Below are 17,891 nucleotides of genomic sequence, written 5' to 3'. Positions count from 1 at the left end.
GTGAGTTCAATCTATGCACATCTCAATATATTTTTGGACCAAACAATATTGGGCCATGTGGCGCATCTGTCTTCTCTTATCTTCGTAGATTGCTGCTTTGGATCCCGGCCTGGATCTCTACAGATAGCTGCCTTGATCATCACTTCAGAGATTCTCAGTACATATTACTAGAGACTTTATACAACCATACCACTGTTTTAATCATGCATATATCATATTGAGAGGTTATATGTTTAGGATTTGACACTTGTGTAACAACATTTTATACTAATTTATCTATATCTTTCTCTTAGGAGGTTGTGTGATAAATCTCTTGTTTATCTAGGTTATATCACCAGCATACTATTAATATTGTATACCACTTTATCTTTATCTTTCTCCTAGGAGGTTGTAGTTTATATATTGTTTTGATCACCACACTTAGTGTCTCCTACATCAATCAATATATATCTTTTTATTTATATCTTTCTCTATTGAGGTTAATTCTTATATATTTATATCTTGCCTAGACTAAAGGCTATAGAGGATTGATTAAAGTCACTTCTAATATCATCAAGAATATAGTTTACTCCTTATTAGGGCGCCCCCTCTATTTTGTACTAATTTATTCATGTGTTTTGAGAAATATGACAAGATGTAATATATGCATAACAAATAAAAAAAGATAACTGTATTTTACACTAATTATGTTTATGACTGGCAAACCTCAATTTCAAGCTACCTGTTTGATTATAAGCTGTAAGATTTCCCAACTCAGTCTTTCAGAAATATTGTGGGAGTGTCTGGTGGCAGTAGTCAACTTGGCAGGTGGCAGTTTTGTGAGAACATTGTTCATGGGAATCCATGCTTTGTCCACAGTAGATATATGTAATAATGCTCTTGGTCCACATTTTACAAAAACATCACCGTTTTCCTCACTCATATCCTCAATTAAGCCTAATCATCACTGGTCATCCTAGAGACAAACGACACAGTCAGTATTCGATAGGATCAGGGGGACAAATTTCATCACTGCAGGTTCTTTAAACACTTGCGATGCAGATTTAAAGAAGCATCTGATAGTACTCTCTGATACTGCCTCAACACGATGCCATTTTCTTGCACCTGGAATTCTCTCACACTTATCAAACCTGTGCTTGAGTTTCAGTTTATGAAGCTCAGTTACTTTCTCACTTTTGACATGGATGTATGCAGTTGAGGAACTACCACGGTAGCAGCACTAGCATATGCAACCAGGCCATAGAGGACCCTCCCACTCAGGGGGGCCCATCAGGTGCGACTTGGCCCTGAAGTTCCACAACTGTACAGGTCTCCCTGGCATCTGGTACAGACCTGCCCCTTGCAGAGACCAGCCCCCCTCCCCCGTGTCATGTACGGAGCGGGCCTCTCGCACAGACTCCCCTCTGGTTCTAAGCTGCCTCCTTCCTGTCTTGGCCCTGGTGCTCCCAGTTGGCTGTGGTGTGAGTGTCAGAGAGCGGCGGAGTAGGCCCAACCCATATGTGTGTATATACGTGTGTGTGTATAAATATATATATATATATATGTGTATATGTGTGTGTGTGTAAATATATGTAAACACAAATATATATATATGTTTATATACTGTATATAGAGATAGTCAAATATTTATTTATGCTTTATTAATTTTTATTTATTTATGTGGAAATAGCAGTATATTGTGAGACAGTTGATGTACCTAGATAAGTCAGCTAATAGACATATGCAGTGGATGTGAGATATTATGGTGGTGCTACCACGGTGCAGTTTTTTGGCATTGATGTTGAGGAAGGGGCCTTCATTGATTCTTGCACCTGGGCCCTTAAGTTTCTAAGTACACCTGTGGATGTAAGTAACCCCTTTAATCTTCTTGTTGCAAAAGAGGCACATATTTTCAAGGGTGAGGATTTGACCCTCTGTTGTCCTCTGCAAACTGGATTTTATTGTTTCCTGCTTAGTTGTTCCTCCAACCCCTTCACATGCATTTTTACCATGAGACATTGTGAAAATGTTTCATTTGGCTTTTGTTCCTAAGTTCTCATGGTTAAACAGATTGTCGAAATTCTTCATATTGTTATATTGGCTTGCAGAGCCAGCAGAAAAATAGATAATCTTTCCTGTCTCTGGAACAATCCCCTGTACCTTCACTAGTGTTCTGCTTAGTTTCACCAATCATTCCAAGATATTGAAATCCTTGGTGATTTTGTTTTGGGATCATGAGATTGGTAATAGACTGAGAATTTTAACTTTGTCTTCTTTGTTTGCCACGGCACACTTTTCTTTAAGAGCCTCAATTAATCTGTCATATGCTTCTGGTGATAGATTTTTGGCACTGTTATGGAATCGTCTCATCAAATGATTCTTGCAGATTTATTTTCCAAGTTTCAGAAATCCTTCCTACTTTAGCTCTCAAAGCACTTTGTCTTTTATCTGCACTTATCTTCCTAATCTTGGATGCAGGGGTTACTCCAAGAGCAGCACAAGCTGAGTCAACCTTCTAAAGAGAATCTTCCAGTAATACATAGTCCTCTCTCTGCTCCTTACATGTTTCTTTTTTTAAATCACAAACACAGTGGGACACAGTGACCTATCAGGGACAAGTTTTAGAGGATAGTTATTTTACTTTGATATGTATTCTAATTAAGTTTCTTGTAGTCTTTTGCAATAGGCCTTTTTGTGATATTTCAAGGGATTACAAAATCTGTTACCACAAAGGTGAGGATATTTTAATAGAAATTTGTTTTAAGGTACACACAAGCTAATATAACATCATATCCTACTCTTAACTCATAAATTGTTATCCTTATATTACATCTTGTCATTTCTCAAAACTCATGAAAAAAGTTGGCTTTTCCCCAGATTTCTACTAGCACTAGTTCTGTAACCAGTGGAAACTCAAACTTGCTACCATAGAGAACTTATATCTGTGAAAATTTCAGGTTCCTATCTGGTCCACCGCCAGAGATAATTAAAAAAAATAAGAGAAGTCTCAAACCGTAAATGTTCTGCATGCACACTATGCTTACCTAGGTACCCCCTGAAAGTGGAACTTTCAGCAATTTTCATCATTACATTAGGACTTAAGTTCTAAGTGGAAGGATCCAGAATGTGCAAAATGTTTATATATGTTCGTGTACCTTTTAATGTGATCTAGAGATCAGTTTTTGTTCCAAGAGCTAGGACCACCCTGAGCTAAGATATAGAGGTTTTCATAAACATCTGTATAACCAAAATATGTTGTGCTGCATGACACTAAGTTGGCTGCCGTGTTTATACCAAGTAAAATAAAATGTAAAATATTGGGGGTTTGCAATAACAATACATAAAGGCTATTGATAAAAAAAAATAGGAAAATAAAAAATGGTTAAGCAACCTATGTTAAACCTCTTGTGATGGATTAACCCAAAGGTATTATTATCTCTAAACTGCTGCTGTTTTGCAAAACCTCATAAATTGTGCTAACAGAATTACAAAGTTTATTTTAAACCATTTCTTTTGCAAAACTGTGTTTAATATTCAATATCAGCTTTGTGTTTAACGTCCCTTTTTTATATAAATATGACCAACCATTTAGGTGGCAACCCTTTAGCCCAGCTTTACTAACACACTGACTGCTTGGGGCTGGTGGCACACAAATGCATACCACCTTAGCACTGCTGTGTACTAATTTGCATGCTGTATATTTGCACCAGCATTCTCCTTCCCTGCCAAGAACATATCTGCTTTCCTTGCTTCAGTGACCTCTGATATTATACAGCGTGGGGGTGGCTGTGTGCTTATTCTGATAGTTTCACCAGCTTTGCTTGTTCAGTAAGATGTGCATATTTACATTTTTAAACCCCGTGATTGTGTCTCTGTAACAATTATATATCCCATAATCATAACCTGCAACTTCCCTTTTAACCATGCTCTCTCTCCAATCATCACACTAAATAACGCATGTGCATCGGGAAACAAATAAATAATGAATACTATTTTCTTTGTGGTCTACATTTCATGCTATAGATTTGTTATCATGTGATCACAGATTTATATGATTCATTTCTGATTGACCAAGCATTCTGAATTGAATAAAAAAAAGCTTTCATTTTAATTTATTGTTTTATTTTGATTAGACAGCTTTTCATGTGCAGCAGTATTGATAATTAATGATAAAAAAAGTGCAATTTATTTTGTTAAATTTAAATATAAATAAGTGTTTAATGTAAAATCATGTGTGCTTCTTCTTGCATACTTTATTTGGTTTTATAAATTCACTGACATATAAACATAACATATACTTAAGTATTCTAAGGATCAATGCTAAATGACCTTTAAAAGGTCTTTAACAAACCCCTAACACATACTAAGACACACTAAAGGGTTTAAAGAATAATGTGCATTGCTGTAAGTTCTTATTGATGTGGGTCACATGGTTCTGTGTTGTCGCTCTGCAGGGTCCTAGAATCTCAGCTCCAGACACAGAAAAAGAGTTATGAGAATGAAGTTGAATCTCTCAGAGGTGAAATCCAGGGTTTGAAAGAGGAGAACAACCGTCAACAGCAACTGCTGGCGCAAAATCTGCAGTTGCCACCAGAGGCCCGTATTGAAGCAAGTTTACAACATGAAATCACTAGGCTGACCAATGAGAACCTGGTAAGCTGCATACTTACCCTTAGAGTAGACATTTTCCGTTCTATCACTGTCCCCATTATGTTGTGATTAATCATATCTTTGCCTTCCACCTTAATGATATTCAGTTACAGTGACTTTTTTTAATATCTATTATGTGCTAGAATTTTTCGCTTGTGCAATGATTTATTTAGATCACTTAATAGTTTATTAAACTAATACTAGATGCAAAACTAGAGCTAACGTTGTTCAGTAACATATATTTGACAGTCTAATTGCTTTAGCTGGAATGTTTAGATTACATCAAGAAATCATGTGATTCATCAGTTGTTCCTTTATTCTAAAAGCTCATATTTATTAAAGGGACACTGAACCCAAATTTTTTATTTTGTGATTCAGATAGAGCATGACATTTTAAGCAACTTTCTAATTTACTCCTGTTATCACATTTTCTTCATTCTCTTGGTATCTTTATTTGAAATGCAAGAATGTAAGTTTAGATGCCAGCCCATTTTTGGTGAACAACCTGGGTTGCCCTTTCTGATTGGTGGATAAAGTCATCCACCAATAAAAAAGTGCTGTCAAGAGGCCTGAACCAAAAAAAAAAATCTTAGATGCCTTCTTTTTCAAATAAAGATAGCAAGAGAACGAAGAAAAATTTATAATAGGAGTAAATTAGAAAGTTGCTTAAAATTGCATGCTCTATCTGAATCACAAAAGAAAAATTTTGGGTTCAGTGTCCCTTTAAGCAGTGCAATTGCAGAAGACCCCATCCCATGCCAAAATATATCTTAAACACAAATAAATAGAACAATAGTGCCAAGCTTAGCTTACATATTAATGATTGCTGAAAAAGATGCTGGTGATACAAAACCATGCAAAGCAGCAGATTGCTGGAGGGAAGTTATAAATCAATATGCTAAATGATACAAACATAGTTGTATGTAAGTGTAAAACCAAAACAGCTCCCTAGATTAAACCAAGTATTTAGCTACTCATAAAATAGGTAAGTGGTCAACCCAGGTTCACTAAAACGTAAACAGCTCGAAGTTGTCTAATTTATCATTTTTGTTGAGCCCTTTTGTTAAAGATTTGAGGAGAAGAATGAACATTGTGAAATGCTTCATCAACAAACACAGGCCTAGATTTAGAGTTGGGCGGTAGCCGTCAAAACCAGCGTTAGAGGCTCCTAACGCTGGTTTTAGGCTACCGCTGGTATTTGGGGTCAGTCAGGAAAGGGTCTAACGCTCACTTTTCAGCCGCGACTTTTCCATACCGCAGATCCCCTTACGTAAATTGCGTATCCTATCTTTTCAATGGGATCTTTCTAACGCTGGTATTTAGAGTCGTGTCTGAAGTGAGCGTTAGAATTCTAATGACAAAACTCCAGCCGCAGAAAAAAGTCAGTAGTTAAGAGCTTTCTGGGCTAACGCCGGTTCATAAAGCTCTTAACTACTGTGCTCTAAAGTACACTAACACCCATAAACTACCTATGTACCCCTAAACCGAGGCCCCCTCACATCGCCACCACTCTATAAAAATTTTTTAACCCCTAATCTTCCGCTCCGTACACTGCCGCCAACTACGTTATCCCTATGTACCCCTAATCTGCTGCCCCTAACACCGCCAACCCCTATATTATATTTATTAACCCCTAATCTGCCCCCACAACGTCGCCTCCACCTGCCTACACTTATTAACCCCTAATCTGCCGTCCGCACGCCGCCGCCAGCTACATTATAGCTATGTACCCCTAATCTGCTGCCCCTAACACCGCCGACCCCTATATTATATTTATTAACCCCTAATCTGCCCCCCACAACGTCGCCTCCACCTGCCTACACTTATTAACCCCTAATCCACCTCACTCCCGCCTCAATAACCCTATAATAAATAGTATTAACCCCTAATCTGCCCTCCCTAACATCGCCGACACCTAACTTCAAACATTAACCCCTAATCTGCCGATCGGAGCTCACCGCTACTCTAATAAATTTTTTAACCCCTAAAGCTAATTTTAACCTTAACCCTAACACCCCCCTAAGTTAAATATAATTTTATTCTAACGAAATAAATTAACTCTTATTAAATAAATGATTCCTATTTAAAGCTAAATACTTACCTGTAAAATAAACCCTAATATAGCTACAATATAAATTATAATTATATTATAGCTATTTTAGGATTAATATTTATTTTACAGGCAACTTTGTATTTATTTTAACCAGGTACAATAGCTATTAAATAGTTAAGAACTATTTAATAGCTAAAATAGTTAAAATAATTACAAAATTACCTTTAAAATAAATCCTAACCTAAGTTACAATTAAACCTAACACTACACTATCAATAAATTAATTAAATACAATACCTACAATTATCTACAATTAAACCTAACACTACACTATCAATAAATTAATTAAATACAATATCTACAATTATCTACAATTAAACCTAACACTACACTATCAATAAATTATTTAAATAAAATATCTACAAATAAATACAATAAAATAAACTAACTAAAGTACGAAAAATAAAAAAGAACTAAGTTACAAAAAATAAAAAAACATTTACAAACATTAGAAAAATATTACAACAATTTTAAATGAATTACACCTACTCTAAGCCCCCTAATAAAATAACAAAGCCCCCCCCAAAATAAAAAATGCCCTACCCTATTCTAAATTAAAAAAGTTCAAAGCTCTTTTACCTTACCAGCCCTGAACAGGGCCCTTTGCGGAGCATGCCCCAAAGAATTCAGCTCTTTTGCCTGTAAAAAAACACATACAATACCCCCCCAACATTACAACCTACCACCCACATACCCCTAATCTAACCCAAACCCCCCTTAAATAAACCTAACACTAAGCCCTTGAAGATCTCCCTACCTTGTCTTCACCTCACCGGGTCCCGATCTGTCCAGAAGAGCCTCCGATGTCTTGATCCAAGCCCAAGCGGGGGGCTGAAGAGTGACGTCCATCCTCGGGCTGAAGTCTGGATCCAAGCGGCGGCTGAAGAAATCCATCATCGGCTGAAGTCGGAAGTCCATCATCGGGATGAAGTCTTCTATCAAGCCGCATCTTCTTTCTTCTGGAGCGGAGCCATCTTCTTTCCAACCGACGCGGATCCAACTTCTTCAACCGACGCCTACTCGCCGAATGACGGTTCCTTTAAATGACGTCATCCAAGATGGCGTCCCTCGAATTCTGATTGGCTGATAGGATTCTATCAGCCAATCGGAATTAAGGTAGGAATATTCTGATTGGCTGATGGAATCAGCCAATCAGAATCAAGTTCAATCCGATTGGCTGATCCAATCAGCCAATCAGATTGAGCTCGCATTCTATTGGCTGTTCCGATCAGCCAATAGAATGTGAGCTCAATCTGATTGGTTGATTGGATCAGCCAATCGGATTGAACTTGATTCTGATTCCGATCAGCCAATAGAATGCGAGCTCAATCTGATTGGCTGATTGGATCAGCCAATCGGATTGAACTTGATTCTGATTGGCTGATTCCATCAGCCAATCAGAATATTCCTACCTTAATTCCGATTGGCTGATAGAATCCTATCAGCCAATCGGAATTCGAGGGACGCCATCTTGGATGACGTCATTTAAAGGAACCGTCATTCGGCGAGTAGGCGTCGGTTGAAGAGGTTGGATCCGCGTCGGTTGGAAAGAAGATGGCTCCGCTCCAGAAGAAAGAAGATTGAAGATGCGGCTTGATAGAAGACTTCATCCCGATGATGGACTTCCGACTTCAGCCGATGATGGATTTCTTCAGCCGCCGCTTGGATCCAGACTTCAGCCCGAGGATGGACGTCACTCTTCAGCCCCCCGCTTGGGCTTGGATCAAGACATCGGAGGCTCTTCTGGACAGATCGGGACCAGGTGAGGTGAAGACAAGGTAGGGAGATCTTCAGGGGCTTAGTGTTAGGTTTATTTAAGGGGGGTTTGGGTTAGATTAGGGGTATGTGGGTGGTGGGTTGTAATGTTGGGGGGGGTATTGTATGTGGTTTTTTTACAGGCAAAAGAGCTGAATTCTTTGGGGCATGCCCCGCAAAGGGCCCTGTTCAGGGCTGGTAAGGTAAAAGAGCTTTGAACTTTTTAAATTTAGAATAGGGTAGGGCATTTTTTATTTTGGGGGGCTTTGTTATTTTATTAGGGGGCTTAGAGTAGGTGTAATTAGTTTAAAATTGTTGTAATATTTTTCTAATGTTTGTAAATATTTTTTTATTTTTTGTAACTTAGTTCTTTTTTATTTTTCGTACTTTAGTTAGTTTATTTCATTGTATTTATTTGTAGATATTTTATTTAAATAATTTATTGATAGTGTAGTGTTAGGTTTAATTGTAGATAATTGTAGGTATTGTATTTAATTAATTTATTGATAGTGTAGTGTTAGGTTTAATTGTAACTTAGGTTAGGATTTATTTTAAAGGTAATTTTGTAATTATTTTAACTATTTTAGCTATTAAATAGTTCGTAACTATTTAATAGCTATTGTACCTGGTTAAAATAAATACAAAGTTGCCTGTAAAATAAATATTAATCCTAAAATAGCTATAATATAATTATAATTTATATTGTAGCTATATTAGGGTTTATTTTACAGGTAAGTATTTAGCTTTAAATAGGAATCATTTATTTAATAAGAGTTAATTTATTTCGTTAGAATAAAATTATATTTAATTTAGGGGGGTGTTAGGGTTAAAATTAGCTTTAGGGGTTAAAAAATTTATTAGAGTAGCGGTGAGCTCCGATCGGCAGATTAGGGGTTAATGTTTGAAGTTAGGTGTCGGCGATGTTAGGGAGGGCAGATTAGGGGTTAATACTATTTATTATAGGGTTATTGAGGCGGGAGTGAGGCGGATTAGGGGTTAATAACTTTATTATAATAGCGGCGCGGTCCGGTCGACAGATTAGGGGTTAATAAAAGTAGGCAGGTGGAGGCGACGTTGTGGGGGGCAGATTAGGGGTTAATTAATATAATATAGGGGTCGGCGGTGTTAGGGGCAGCAGATTAGGGGTACATAGGGATAATGTAAGTAGCGGCGGTTTTTGGAGCGGCAGATGAGGGGTTAAAAAAATATGCAGGTGTCAGCGATAGCGGGGGCGGCAGAATAGGGGTTAATAAGTGGTTAGGGGTGTTTAGACTCGGGGTACATGTTAGAGTGTTAGGTGCAGATGTAGGAAGTGTTTCCTCATAGAAAACAATGGGGCTGCGTTAGGAGCTGAACGAGGCTTTTTTGCAGGTGTAAGGTTTTTTTTCAGCTCAAATGGCCCCATTGTTTTCTATGGGGGAATCGTGCACGAGCACGTTTTTTAAGCTGGCCGCTTCCGTTGGTATCTAGAGTTGCATTGGCGTTAAATTATGCTCTACGCTCCCTTTTTGGAGCCTAACGCACTGAAAACCCAGCCATTCTGTGAACTCTAAATACCAGCGGTATTTAAAAGGTGCGTGGGAAAAAAAGCATGCGTATCTAACGCACCCCTTTGGCCGCAGAACTCTAAATCTAGGCGACAAAGACCCAGGAGAGGTGTAAACGATAGATCAAGTAAAGACTATTGGTGAATGGTCTACAAGATACAGGTTTCAGGAAAATAGAAATAACACTGAAATTCAATTGGGTCTCGGAAAGGGAAAATACTAGAAAAGGCCCTGCACTAAACATATAGATACATGAGCACCAATTTCTCAGAAATTTGTTACAGCCTAATATATTGAAACCTATTCGGGAAAGTAATTTGTATGTGATTGTATATCAGAGGAAATGCAGGTCAGATGACTTAACATATATGCCAGTAAATTATGTTTAGATATCACTGCTTATTTAATAGACTTTGGGATATTTTGTGTAAAAATAAAAATAAGTGTCATGGTTAATGTGGTTGTTAGTAAATAACAAATAATTCTTATCTTCTTCATAAATTTATCCATTGAGGGGGGAAATATTATTATGCCTATTTTTTCAGTTTTTTGAGGAATTATATGCAGATGACCCCATGAAGTATCAGTCGTACCGGATTTCACTTTACAGACGGATCATTGTATGTAAATCATGTGATCATTGCTTTTTGTTGTCTTGTTTATGTCCTAGACGACTAACAGCAAATCTGACAAGGCTGACTGTAGAAATCCGTCATGTGATGAGACTGTGCATTATTCATTATCCCACAGCTTTCTCTGTTATTCCGTCATGTCTTTTAGTCCTTCACCAGAGCACCTTTATTTACTAATATAGGATCTACTGTGCAATAACTTATTAACAATGTCTTAGTAGCGCATTTGATAATAAAACTGCCAAGTAAAGATCTGGTAAATAAATAAAACGTGTTCTTATTAACAGTGGGGTTAACCTATGGATTGTAAAACTATAAGCTTAATACATTCATTGTTAAATCAGTATTACTTTTCAGCTATAACATCTATATATGAAACTAAATTGAAAATTATTTAAATAAAAGGGGATTATCCATCCCTTTCAGATAAGAAGCTGCATTTTGGGCTTTTTATGTGCTGGGCCAATGGACTCATTTTAGAAATCCCTGTGGTTGAAACAAAATAAATAGTTGTTACTTGCCTTCATACAAAGCAATGAATGCAAATAGGCCCACAGCATGAACAATGAATAATACAGGCTGCAGAGGTGACAAGCAAGTATTTACCCAGTGTTAGCTGTGAAATGTACACTCCCTTCCCTAAGAATGTCTCTGTCTCACAGTGAAAAACATAGACCCCATCTCACACCAAACCATCTGTGTCATACCCATTTCTTTCCATATGAAACACCTAATTCCTCCTCCTGAAACACCTGACGTCTCCCCTTGAAATTCCTCAATCTTCCCCCTGCTTCCCAGTACTGGGTACTATTTGATAAATGTTGTGAAGTATGACTGCATTGGGCGCGTTGTAGATGAGGAGAGGTAGAGGGTTAGAATGGAATCACAGTTGGATGCTTCGATAAACCATCATGCTATTAAGCCCTGCATATATGTAGCTTGAGATGTAATGCAGTCCTTTGAAAGTACTGCAAAATACTTCTGTAGCTCACACAGATAAATTACTTAACATGAAGAACTGCTGGATAGTTTTTTAAACTCTGTTACAAAATTACAACCAGCTTATATAGAATTCAGAATTTGAGAGATTGGGATAGGGAAGCCTCAACTGATTTTTGTTGCTTATTTGTGATACTGAACAAGGTTGTGGTTGTGAGACACTCTATGAGATGCCTAATGTAAACCACACGCACTTGCAGATTTCTGACCACTCAAAAAAGTTGTATTTTTTATAGATTACTAACAGCAGCAATAAGAAATAATAATATTCCTTCACAAATGTTTGTATGGTTCATATATGTACTAGTTTCCCACTAGTAGAAAAGATTAAAGTGAAGGTAAAGTTTTAAGATTGGGAAGACATCAATGCATTATTTAATCTTACCATAATCTAATCACTAACTTTTTTTGATCTATTACTTTTATATTTATCAGTTAATATATATTTATCAATCCCTACCGTTTCTATTGTGACTCCTCCCAACCTCTATTTCCGGCTTTGCAGGTCTGTGACGTATAGAGCGGTCCCACCCACTCTATACGGCTCTCAAAAGCGCGTTCACAATGCTCAGTTCAACTGCACCTGCACAAATCAGCGATTGCACTCTACTGTGCATGCACAAATCGTCAAACCCATTATCCAATTCGCATGCGATAATCTGCTTGTAGACATAGTATTTAATGAATAACTATATTCATTCAGTACTATGTTATGCGAGACAGAGAGCAGCAGCATACTTCATGACGTAGTATGGGAATTCCAACATTATACAAATACGCATGTGCAAAACGGGAGCGCCCATGGATTCCTATATGTTGGGGGGAAAAAGGATAGCGCATGCGCAGAACATCAAGGAGTCGGATGACGTGGAGTGACGGCCGCCTAACGGCCAGATTTTCAATTGGGTAATCTGAAAACGTGATCGAAAAAAAAAAAAACAGGTTGAATTTGGGGAGCTTCAAAAAGGGATTTATTACGGCGATTACTTTATTTACACTGAAATTTAAAAAAATAATGAATGAAAGTCATATTGATTTTGGACAAAGAATATTTTTCATGATCGACAACAAGGTAACTTTACCTTCACTTTAATATCATGAGGGAGAAGTGTAATATGCACCATCATTTCTATCACACTTGGGAATTCTGTAGAAAAAAATGCTGTAATCCCTTGTATTAAATGTGATCGGATACATACACACTGAGGTTATAGGAATGTAATGTTAATACTACATTGGGCCTCTGTTTAAAATATAACCTAGTTGCTCCAGGGCTTAACACTGACCATGAGCCCGTGACAATATAGAGTGGCACACCGTTCAGCTACAAATATCCCGCTCATGTGACTATGAATCAGATTCCCAGTGTCTACAACTTTGAGAGAGGGCAGGTGTCACTAATAAAAAAAATAATGTACACACCTATTGAATAAAGGTAACAAGTAAATAACTACTAATATCTTGTCATTTATTTGTCTGGCATAGAATTGAGAAAATTTCCTCTCTTTCAAATAAGGAGCATTTGTCCCATCTCTAGGAGTTAGCCAGTGGCCACTTGATATTGCAGAGGGCATGGAAATGTCCTCTTTTCAATAGCAAATGCCATCTGCTCTGTATATTTAGGGGTGAATTACTGTTTCCTCTAGCCCTTGCATCAGTCTAGAAGAGTATGTATTAGCCTCTACATTTAAATAATTACTTAGCAGGCTCCAACTTATAAAAGTGTTAATTGGGTGAGCCCATCCCATTCTCATAAGTAGAAGAACTCATTTTAAATGCATCACATATGTGTCAGAGTATACCTCACCTATAGGGTTTGTCTTGACACTGGCAGGTGAGTATACATACTTTCACCAAAATATAGTACAAAAAATACAACCTTTTTCTTAAAAGCCTGGGGATAGTGGTCAGGTAACTATTTTCTCTTCATAAATAAAGACTGTTATGTCACCACATTTGACAAAAAGATAATCCCAGACAAGCTACAACTGCCCCTTCACAGTATTTATCTAGTGAGTGCTATGGATGTCTGGAAGATGTCTCTAAAGTGTTGTGACATTTACCCTAAACTGTAAAATCTTCAATATACTTCATTTAGGAGTGAGATTTGAGGTTAAGGTTGAAATTAAAGGAACAGGAAACCCAACATGTTTCTTTCATTATTTTAAATGATCATACAATTTTAAATATTTGTTCCAATATACTTCTATTATCAAATTTGCTTAATTCTCCTGGTATCCTTTGTTGAAGGAGGAGCAAGCTGAACATATCAGGTGAGCCAATGTCAAGCGACATATGTGTACCATGCGCCCAATAGTGCATTTCAGAGCTAAATATGCTTTCAACAAAGGATGCAAAATAAATTAAGCGAATTAGATAGCAAAAGTAAATTAGGAAATTGTTTCACATGTCATGCTCAAGCTGAATCATGAAATAATTTTTTTTACTTTAGTAAAATATGTTTTTACAGGTTGTGTGTCCAATGAAATGTTCCCCATAGTCTTTTCTTCTGCTTTTGATTGTTTTTTTCTCTTTCTAGAAGAACAAATTAACCTGCATGTATTGCTCTGCTTGATTGTTATATTTGCTTTATAAACAAAAGTGAGGATTTACTTTGATGTATTTAATTATCTGGGCAGAATTCATTAAGAAGTTGCAGAAACGTGTGCAGCTTTCTTGTGCATTTTACACACTGCAAAGACCTGTCAGTAATACATTTTTTATTTGTTTTGTGTGTTTTTTATTACAACACTCATTTACTTTTGTAGTTCATAGTACTCATTGGTATTGAAAGAAACAGAAAAAATAGTGAAATTGAATATTATAGTTTAGCTTAATGTCTGTCCAAAGTCAATGTTGCAATTGAGTGACAATTCTTGAATAGATGCAAATAAAATTCCTATTCAGAAAATTTCTATTAAATAATTTTTTGGAAAGTGTGAACTTAATGATTTTTGCCCAGTTTTACTTTATTTAGAAATGCTATATATAATTCACAAACAGCTTATCGCCACTTGATGGCAGTATTCTCCAGCTTTTAGGACAGTCTGCACTGCTTTCCTGTAAAGGATGTTTTTGTTTTTATGTTCAAAACAATGATGACATACTCAAGAGATGTATTTTAATTAATAATATTAATGCCCACAGGATCTGATGGAACAACTTGAAAAGCAAGATAAGACAGTCCGCAAACTGAAAAAGCAGCTGAAAGTATTTGCTAAGAAAATTGGGGAGCTGGAAGGTAATAATGCTTGGGTATCAGTAATGATATCAGGTTTGCATGTAAGAAACTAGAAGTGTGCTTTTTCCATGTGGAATATTTTATATTATGCATATAGACTTTCTAAGAACTAACAAACAAAATCCATAGGCCCTGATGTTCAAAACCTCTCCGCTCAGGTGAGATATTCTAAAATGATCCTCCAGCACTGCGAGATCCCTAGTGACATTTTCAATGGGCAGATTTTGCTTTACTTCTCCAAGGGGCGTTCCCTGCATTTCTGTATGTGAATGAGAGACAAGCTCAGTGCAATATAGCACTGCATGACATGACCGTTCTGCTGCATTTACACTTTGTGCTTTCTATTTGAAATCTCTTTACACTTCAGATTACATTTTATTACATTTAAACTTTGCACTTTCTATTTTGTATTTTATTTTGTATACAACAGGGTATTTAGGATGGTGATTTTACAAATTCTGATTATGCCTTCACAGTTTCTGTGTAACAAATTAGACTTATACTTAGTATATGTATGTGTATTTTTTTATAAATTAGATTGCACTTTGCATGTCTTATTTAAATTAAAACTGACAAATTGGCAGCGTCAGTTTTCCAGAAAGCGTCATTACTTTCTATGGGCCAGATAATCAAACAGTCTCTAGTTTGGAGAGAGAATATAGCGCTGACTTCACAGGAGCAGAACTGAATTTTCTAAGAAAAGGGGAGGAACCGGGAAATCCCAGAGAGATGCCTTCCATAGAAAGCAATGAAGCTCTCTGGGATACAAAATTTCACATGGGAGAGAGAAGGTAACTGGAGAACCCTTGGAGCTGATAAATGCATCAATTGCAAATTAAACTGGAATGTTTTCACTATAATTTAACTTGCTTTTTTCTATGTTTTAGTATATATTACTTCTCTGTATGTTAAAATAAGTGTATTGTGAATTTTGAACAAACTTCACCTGCATACAGCTGGCGAGACAAATCAGTGAGACCAGCTTGTTTAAAATGCTTAGAAAATTTTGCAAGACTTGTAAGAGAGTTTCACATACACTGGCAACTCCTGTGTTCAGCCCAGGGAACTTCCCTGTCCTTCCCACTTTTTGAAGCTGTCCATTTTAGTTTGCAATGCAGCAAATAAAAGGTGCAATGTAATTTGTAAATGATACACAGACATATACAAAGTATGATCCTAAGTTATTCAGAATTTGTAAAATCACTGCTAGATCAAAATTTAAATGTATTAAAATATAAATAAGAAAGTGCAAAGCTTAAATGCAATAATACTGAAAGGACCCAATCTGAAATGTTTAGTAATATAGAATACAATGCACAAAGTGCAAGTGTAACAAAACTCTCATATCATGCAATGCTATATTGCACTTGACTTGTCACTGCTTCACATACATAAATGAGAGAGATCTCACAGTGCTGGAGAGTTCCGCCCTTTTTCTTTTGAAAATTCAATGAGTTCAGCCCCTGTGAAGTCTAAACTTAATTTTCTCTCCAAGCTGGAAAATCTAGTGTCCCTCTCCGCCCCTAGATGGAGGCTTTTTACGCGCATTGGGTTGTTCTATTATTACAAGTTAAAAGTAAAAAGTTTGAGCACGAGCGTAAACCTCACACATGCAAAATATTATCACAACTGCAATTAACTTCTTTTCCTATATAAGTCAATGGAGTGTGAAAACTTACAAAAAAACTACCACCCATACTCGCACCTTAACGCAGCCACGTATATTCAAAAGTGCTAAACCTGACATGAGATTAATATTTTACGTTCCATTGCTCTTCACATAGCAGAATGTGTCCTTTTTATTCTTAAATACATATTTCTCTATATATTTCTATATACCTATACTTATATATTTATTCCTATAGATATATAGGTATAGATTTGTATTTTACATGTACAGTATCAGATTTATATATATATATATATATATATATATATATTTCATAATAAAAAGTACTTTATTTTCTATGTGAAGAACATAGAAACGTAAAATGTGTTTTGCACATTGTTTTTTTTGAGAATTGAGATTTTGACACGGTCGGGTTTGGACACATGAAAACTTGGTAATCTTAAGGTGCGTTATTGAAATATTACATAAATTATTGAACAAACTGTAAAATATTAAAAAAAATCCATAGAATGTATAAGTATGTTTAATAACTTTTAGTACATTTTATTAATTTTGAAAAATAGTTAATAATTCAATAACGCGTCTTAAGATTACGTTTTCATGTGCGCTATTCTGACCGTGTTAAAATCCAAATTGCAAAGACATTATCCTGTAAGTGAAGAACATTGGAATGTGAAACATGTATAGTAAATATACAGTAAAACACATTAATACATCTGTACACACACACACACACATATATATATATATATATATATATATATATACACATACTGTACATACATACATATTAAGATATGTATATGTATGTATCTATGTTAAAGCCCTTTGCTTGCCATTTTTTTCTAAAACCTGAGACCTCATATCTTTTTATGCTAGTTATTAATATGAGTGTAACTGATGTTCTTTGTGCCATTTTTTTGTCTTGCATAACAGTTAACCAGAGCTCTGAAGTTGTGTTAACCTAACATGCATTATATTCAATTTGTGCTCAAGCGAATGCGTTTACTTTCAACTCGTAATATGTGCGCTACTTATGGCATACTCAAAAAAACATGATATACCCCTTATCGCTCGCGTGCTACAGTTAGCGCACTACTCGTAATCTAGCCCTAGATGGCATAGGCACAGACATAATTCTAATAGATAAATCTACACTGGCGTATGGGATACTAAGTTTAATAGATAAATCTATACTGGAGTAGGGGATACTAAGTTTAATAGATAAATCTATACTGGAGTAGGGGATACTAAGTTTAATAGATAAATCTATACTGGAGTAGGGGATACTAAGTTTAATAGATAAATCTATACTGGAGTAGGGGATACTAAGTTTAATAGATAA

At 36.2% G+C, this 17,891-nt stretch overlaps 1 protein-coding gene across 5 annotated transcripts in view; it reads left to right on the top strand.

The window, feature by feature from the left end:
• Window positions 1-17,891, top strand: part of MYO5A (myosin VA) — a 470,413-nt gene that overhangs the window by 401,416 nt on the left and 51,106 nt on the right. For 3 of the 5 annotated variants that reach the window (XM_053717484.1, XM_053717486.1, XM_053717483.1), the window contains 3 exons: window positions 4,434-4,632; window positions 10,590-10,664; window positions 14,823-14,916. In XM_053717484.1, the coding sequence (XP_053573459.1) occupies window positions 4,434-4,632; window positions 10,590-10,664; window positions 14,823-14,916 (368 nt within the window). The remainder of the gene's footprint in view (window positions 1-4,433; window positions 4,633-10,589; window positions 10,665-14,822; window positions 14,917-17,891) is intronic. The other 2 variants (XM_053717487.1, XM_053717485.1) reach the window with 1 other exon arrangement.

Source organism: Bombina bombina, chromosome 6, assembly GCF_027579735.1.
Source record: "Bombina bombina isolate aBomBom1 chromosome 6, aBomBom1.pri, whole genome shotgun sequence".
Lineage (NCBI taxonomy): Eukaryota > Metazoa > Chordata > Amphibia > Anura > Bombinatoridae > Bombina > Bombina bombina.
The sequence above is the reverse complement of the archived record's forward strand: the minus strand, read 5'-3'. Positions and strand labels throughout refer to the sequence as shown.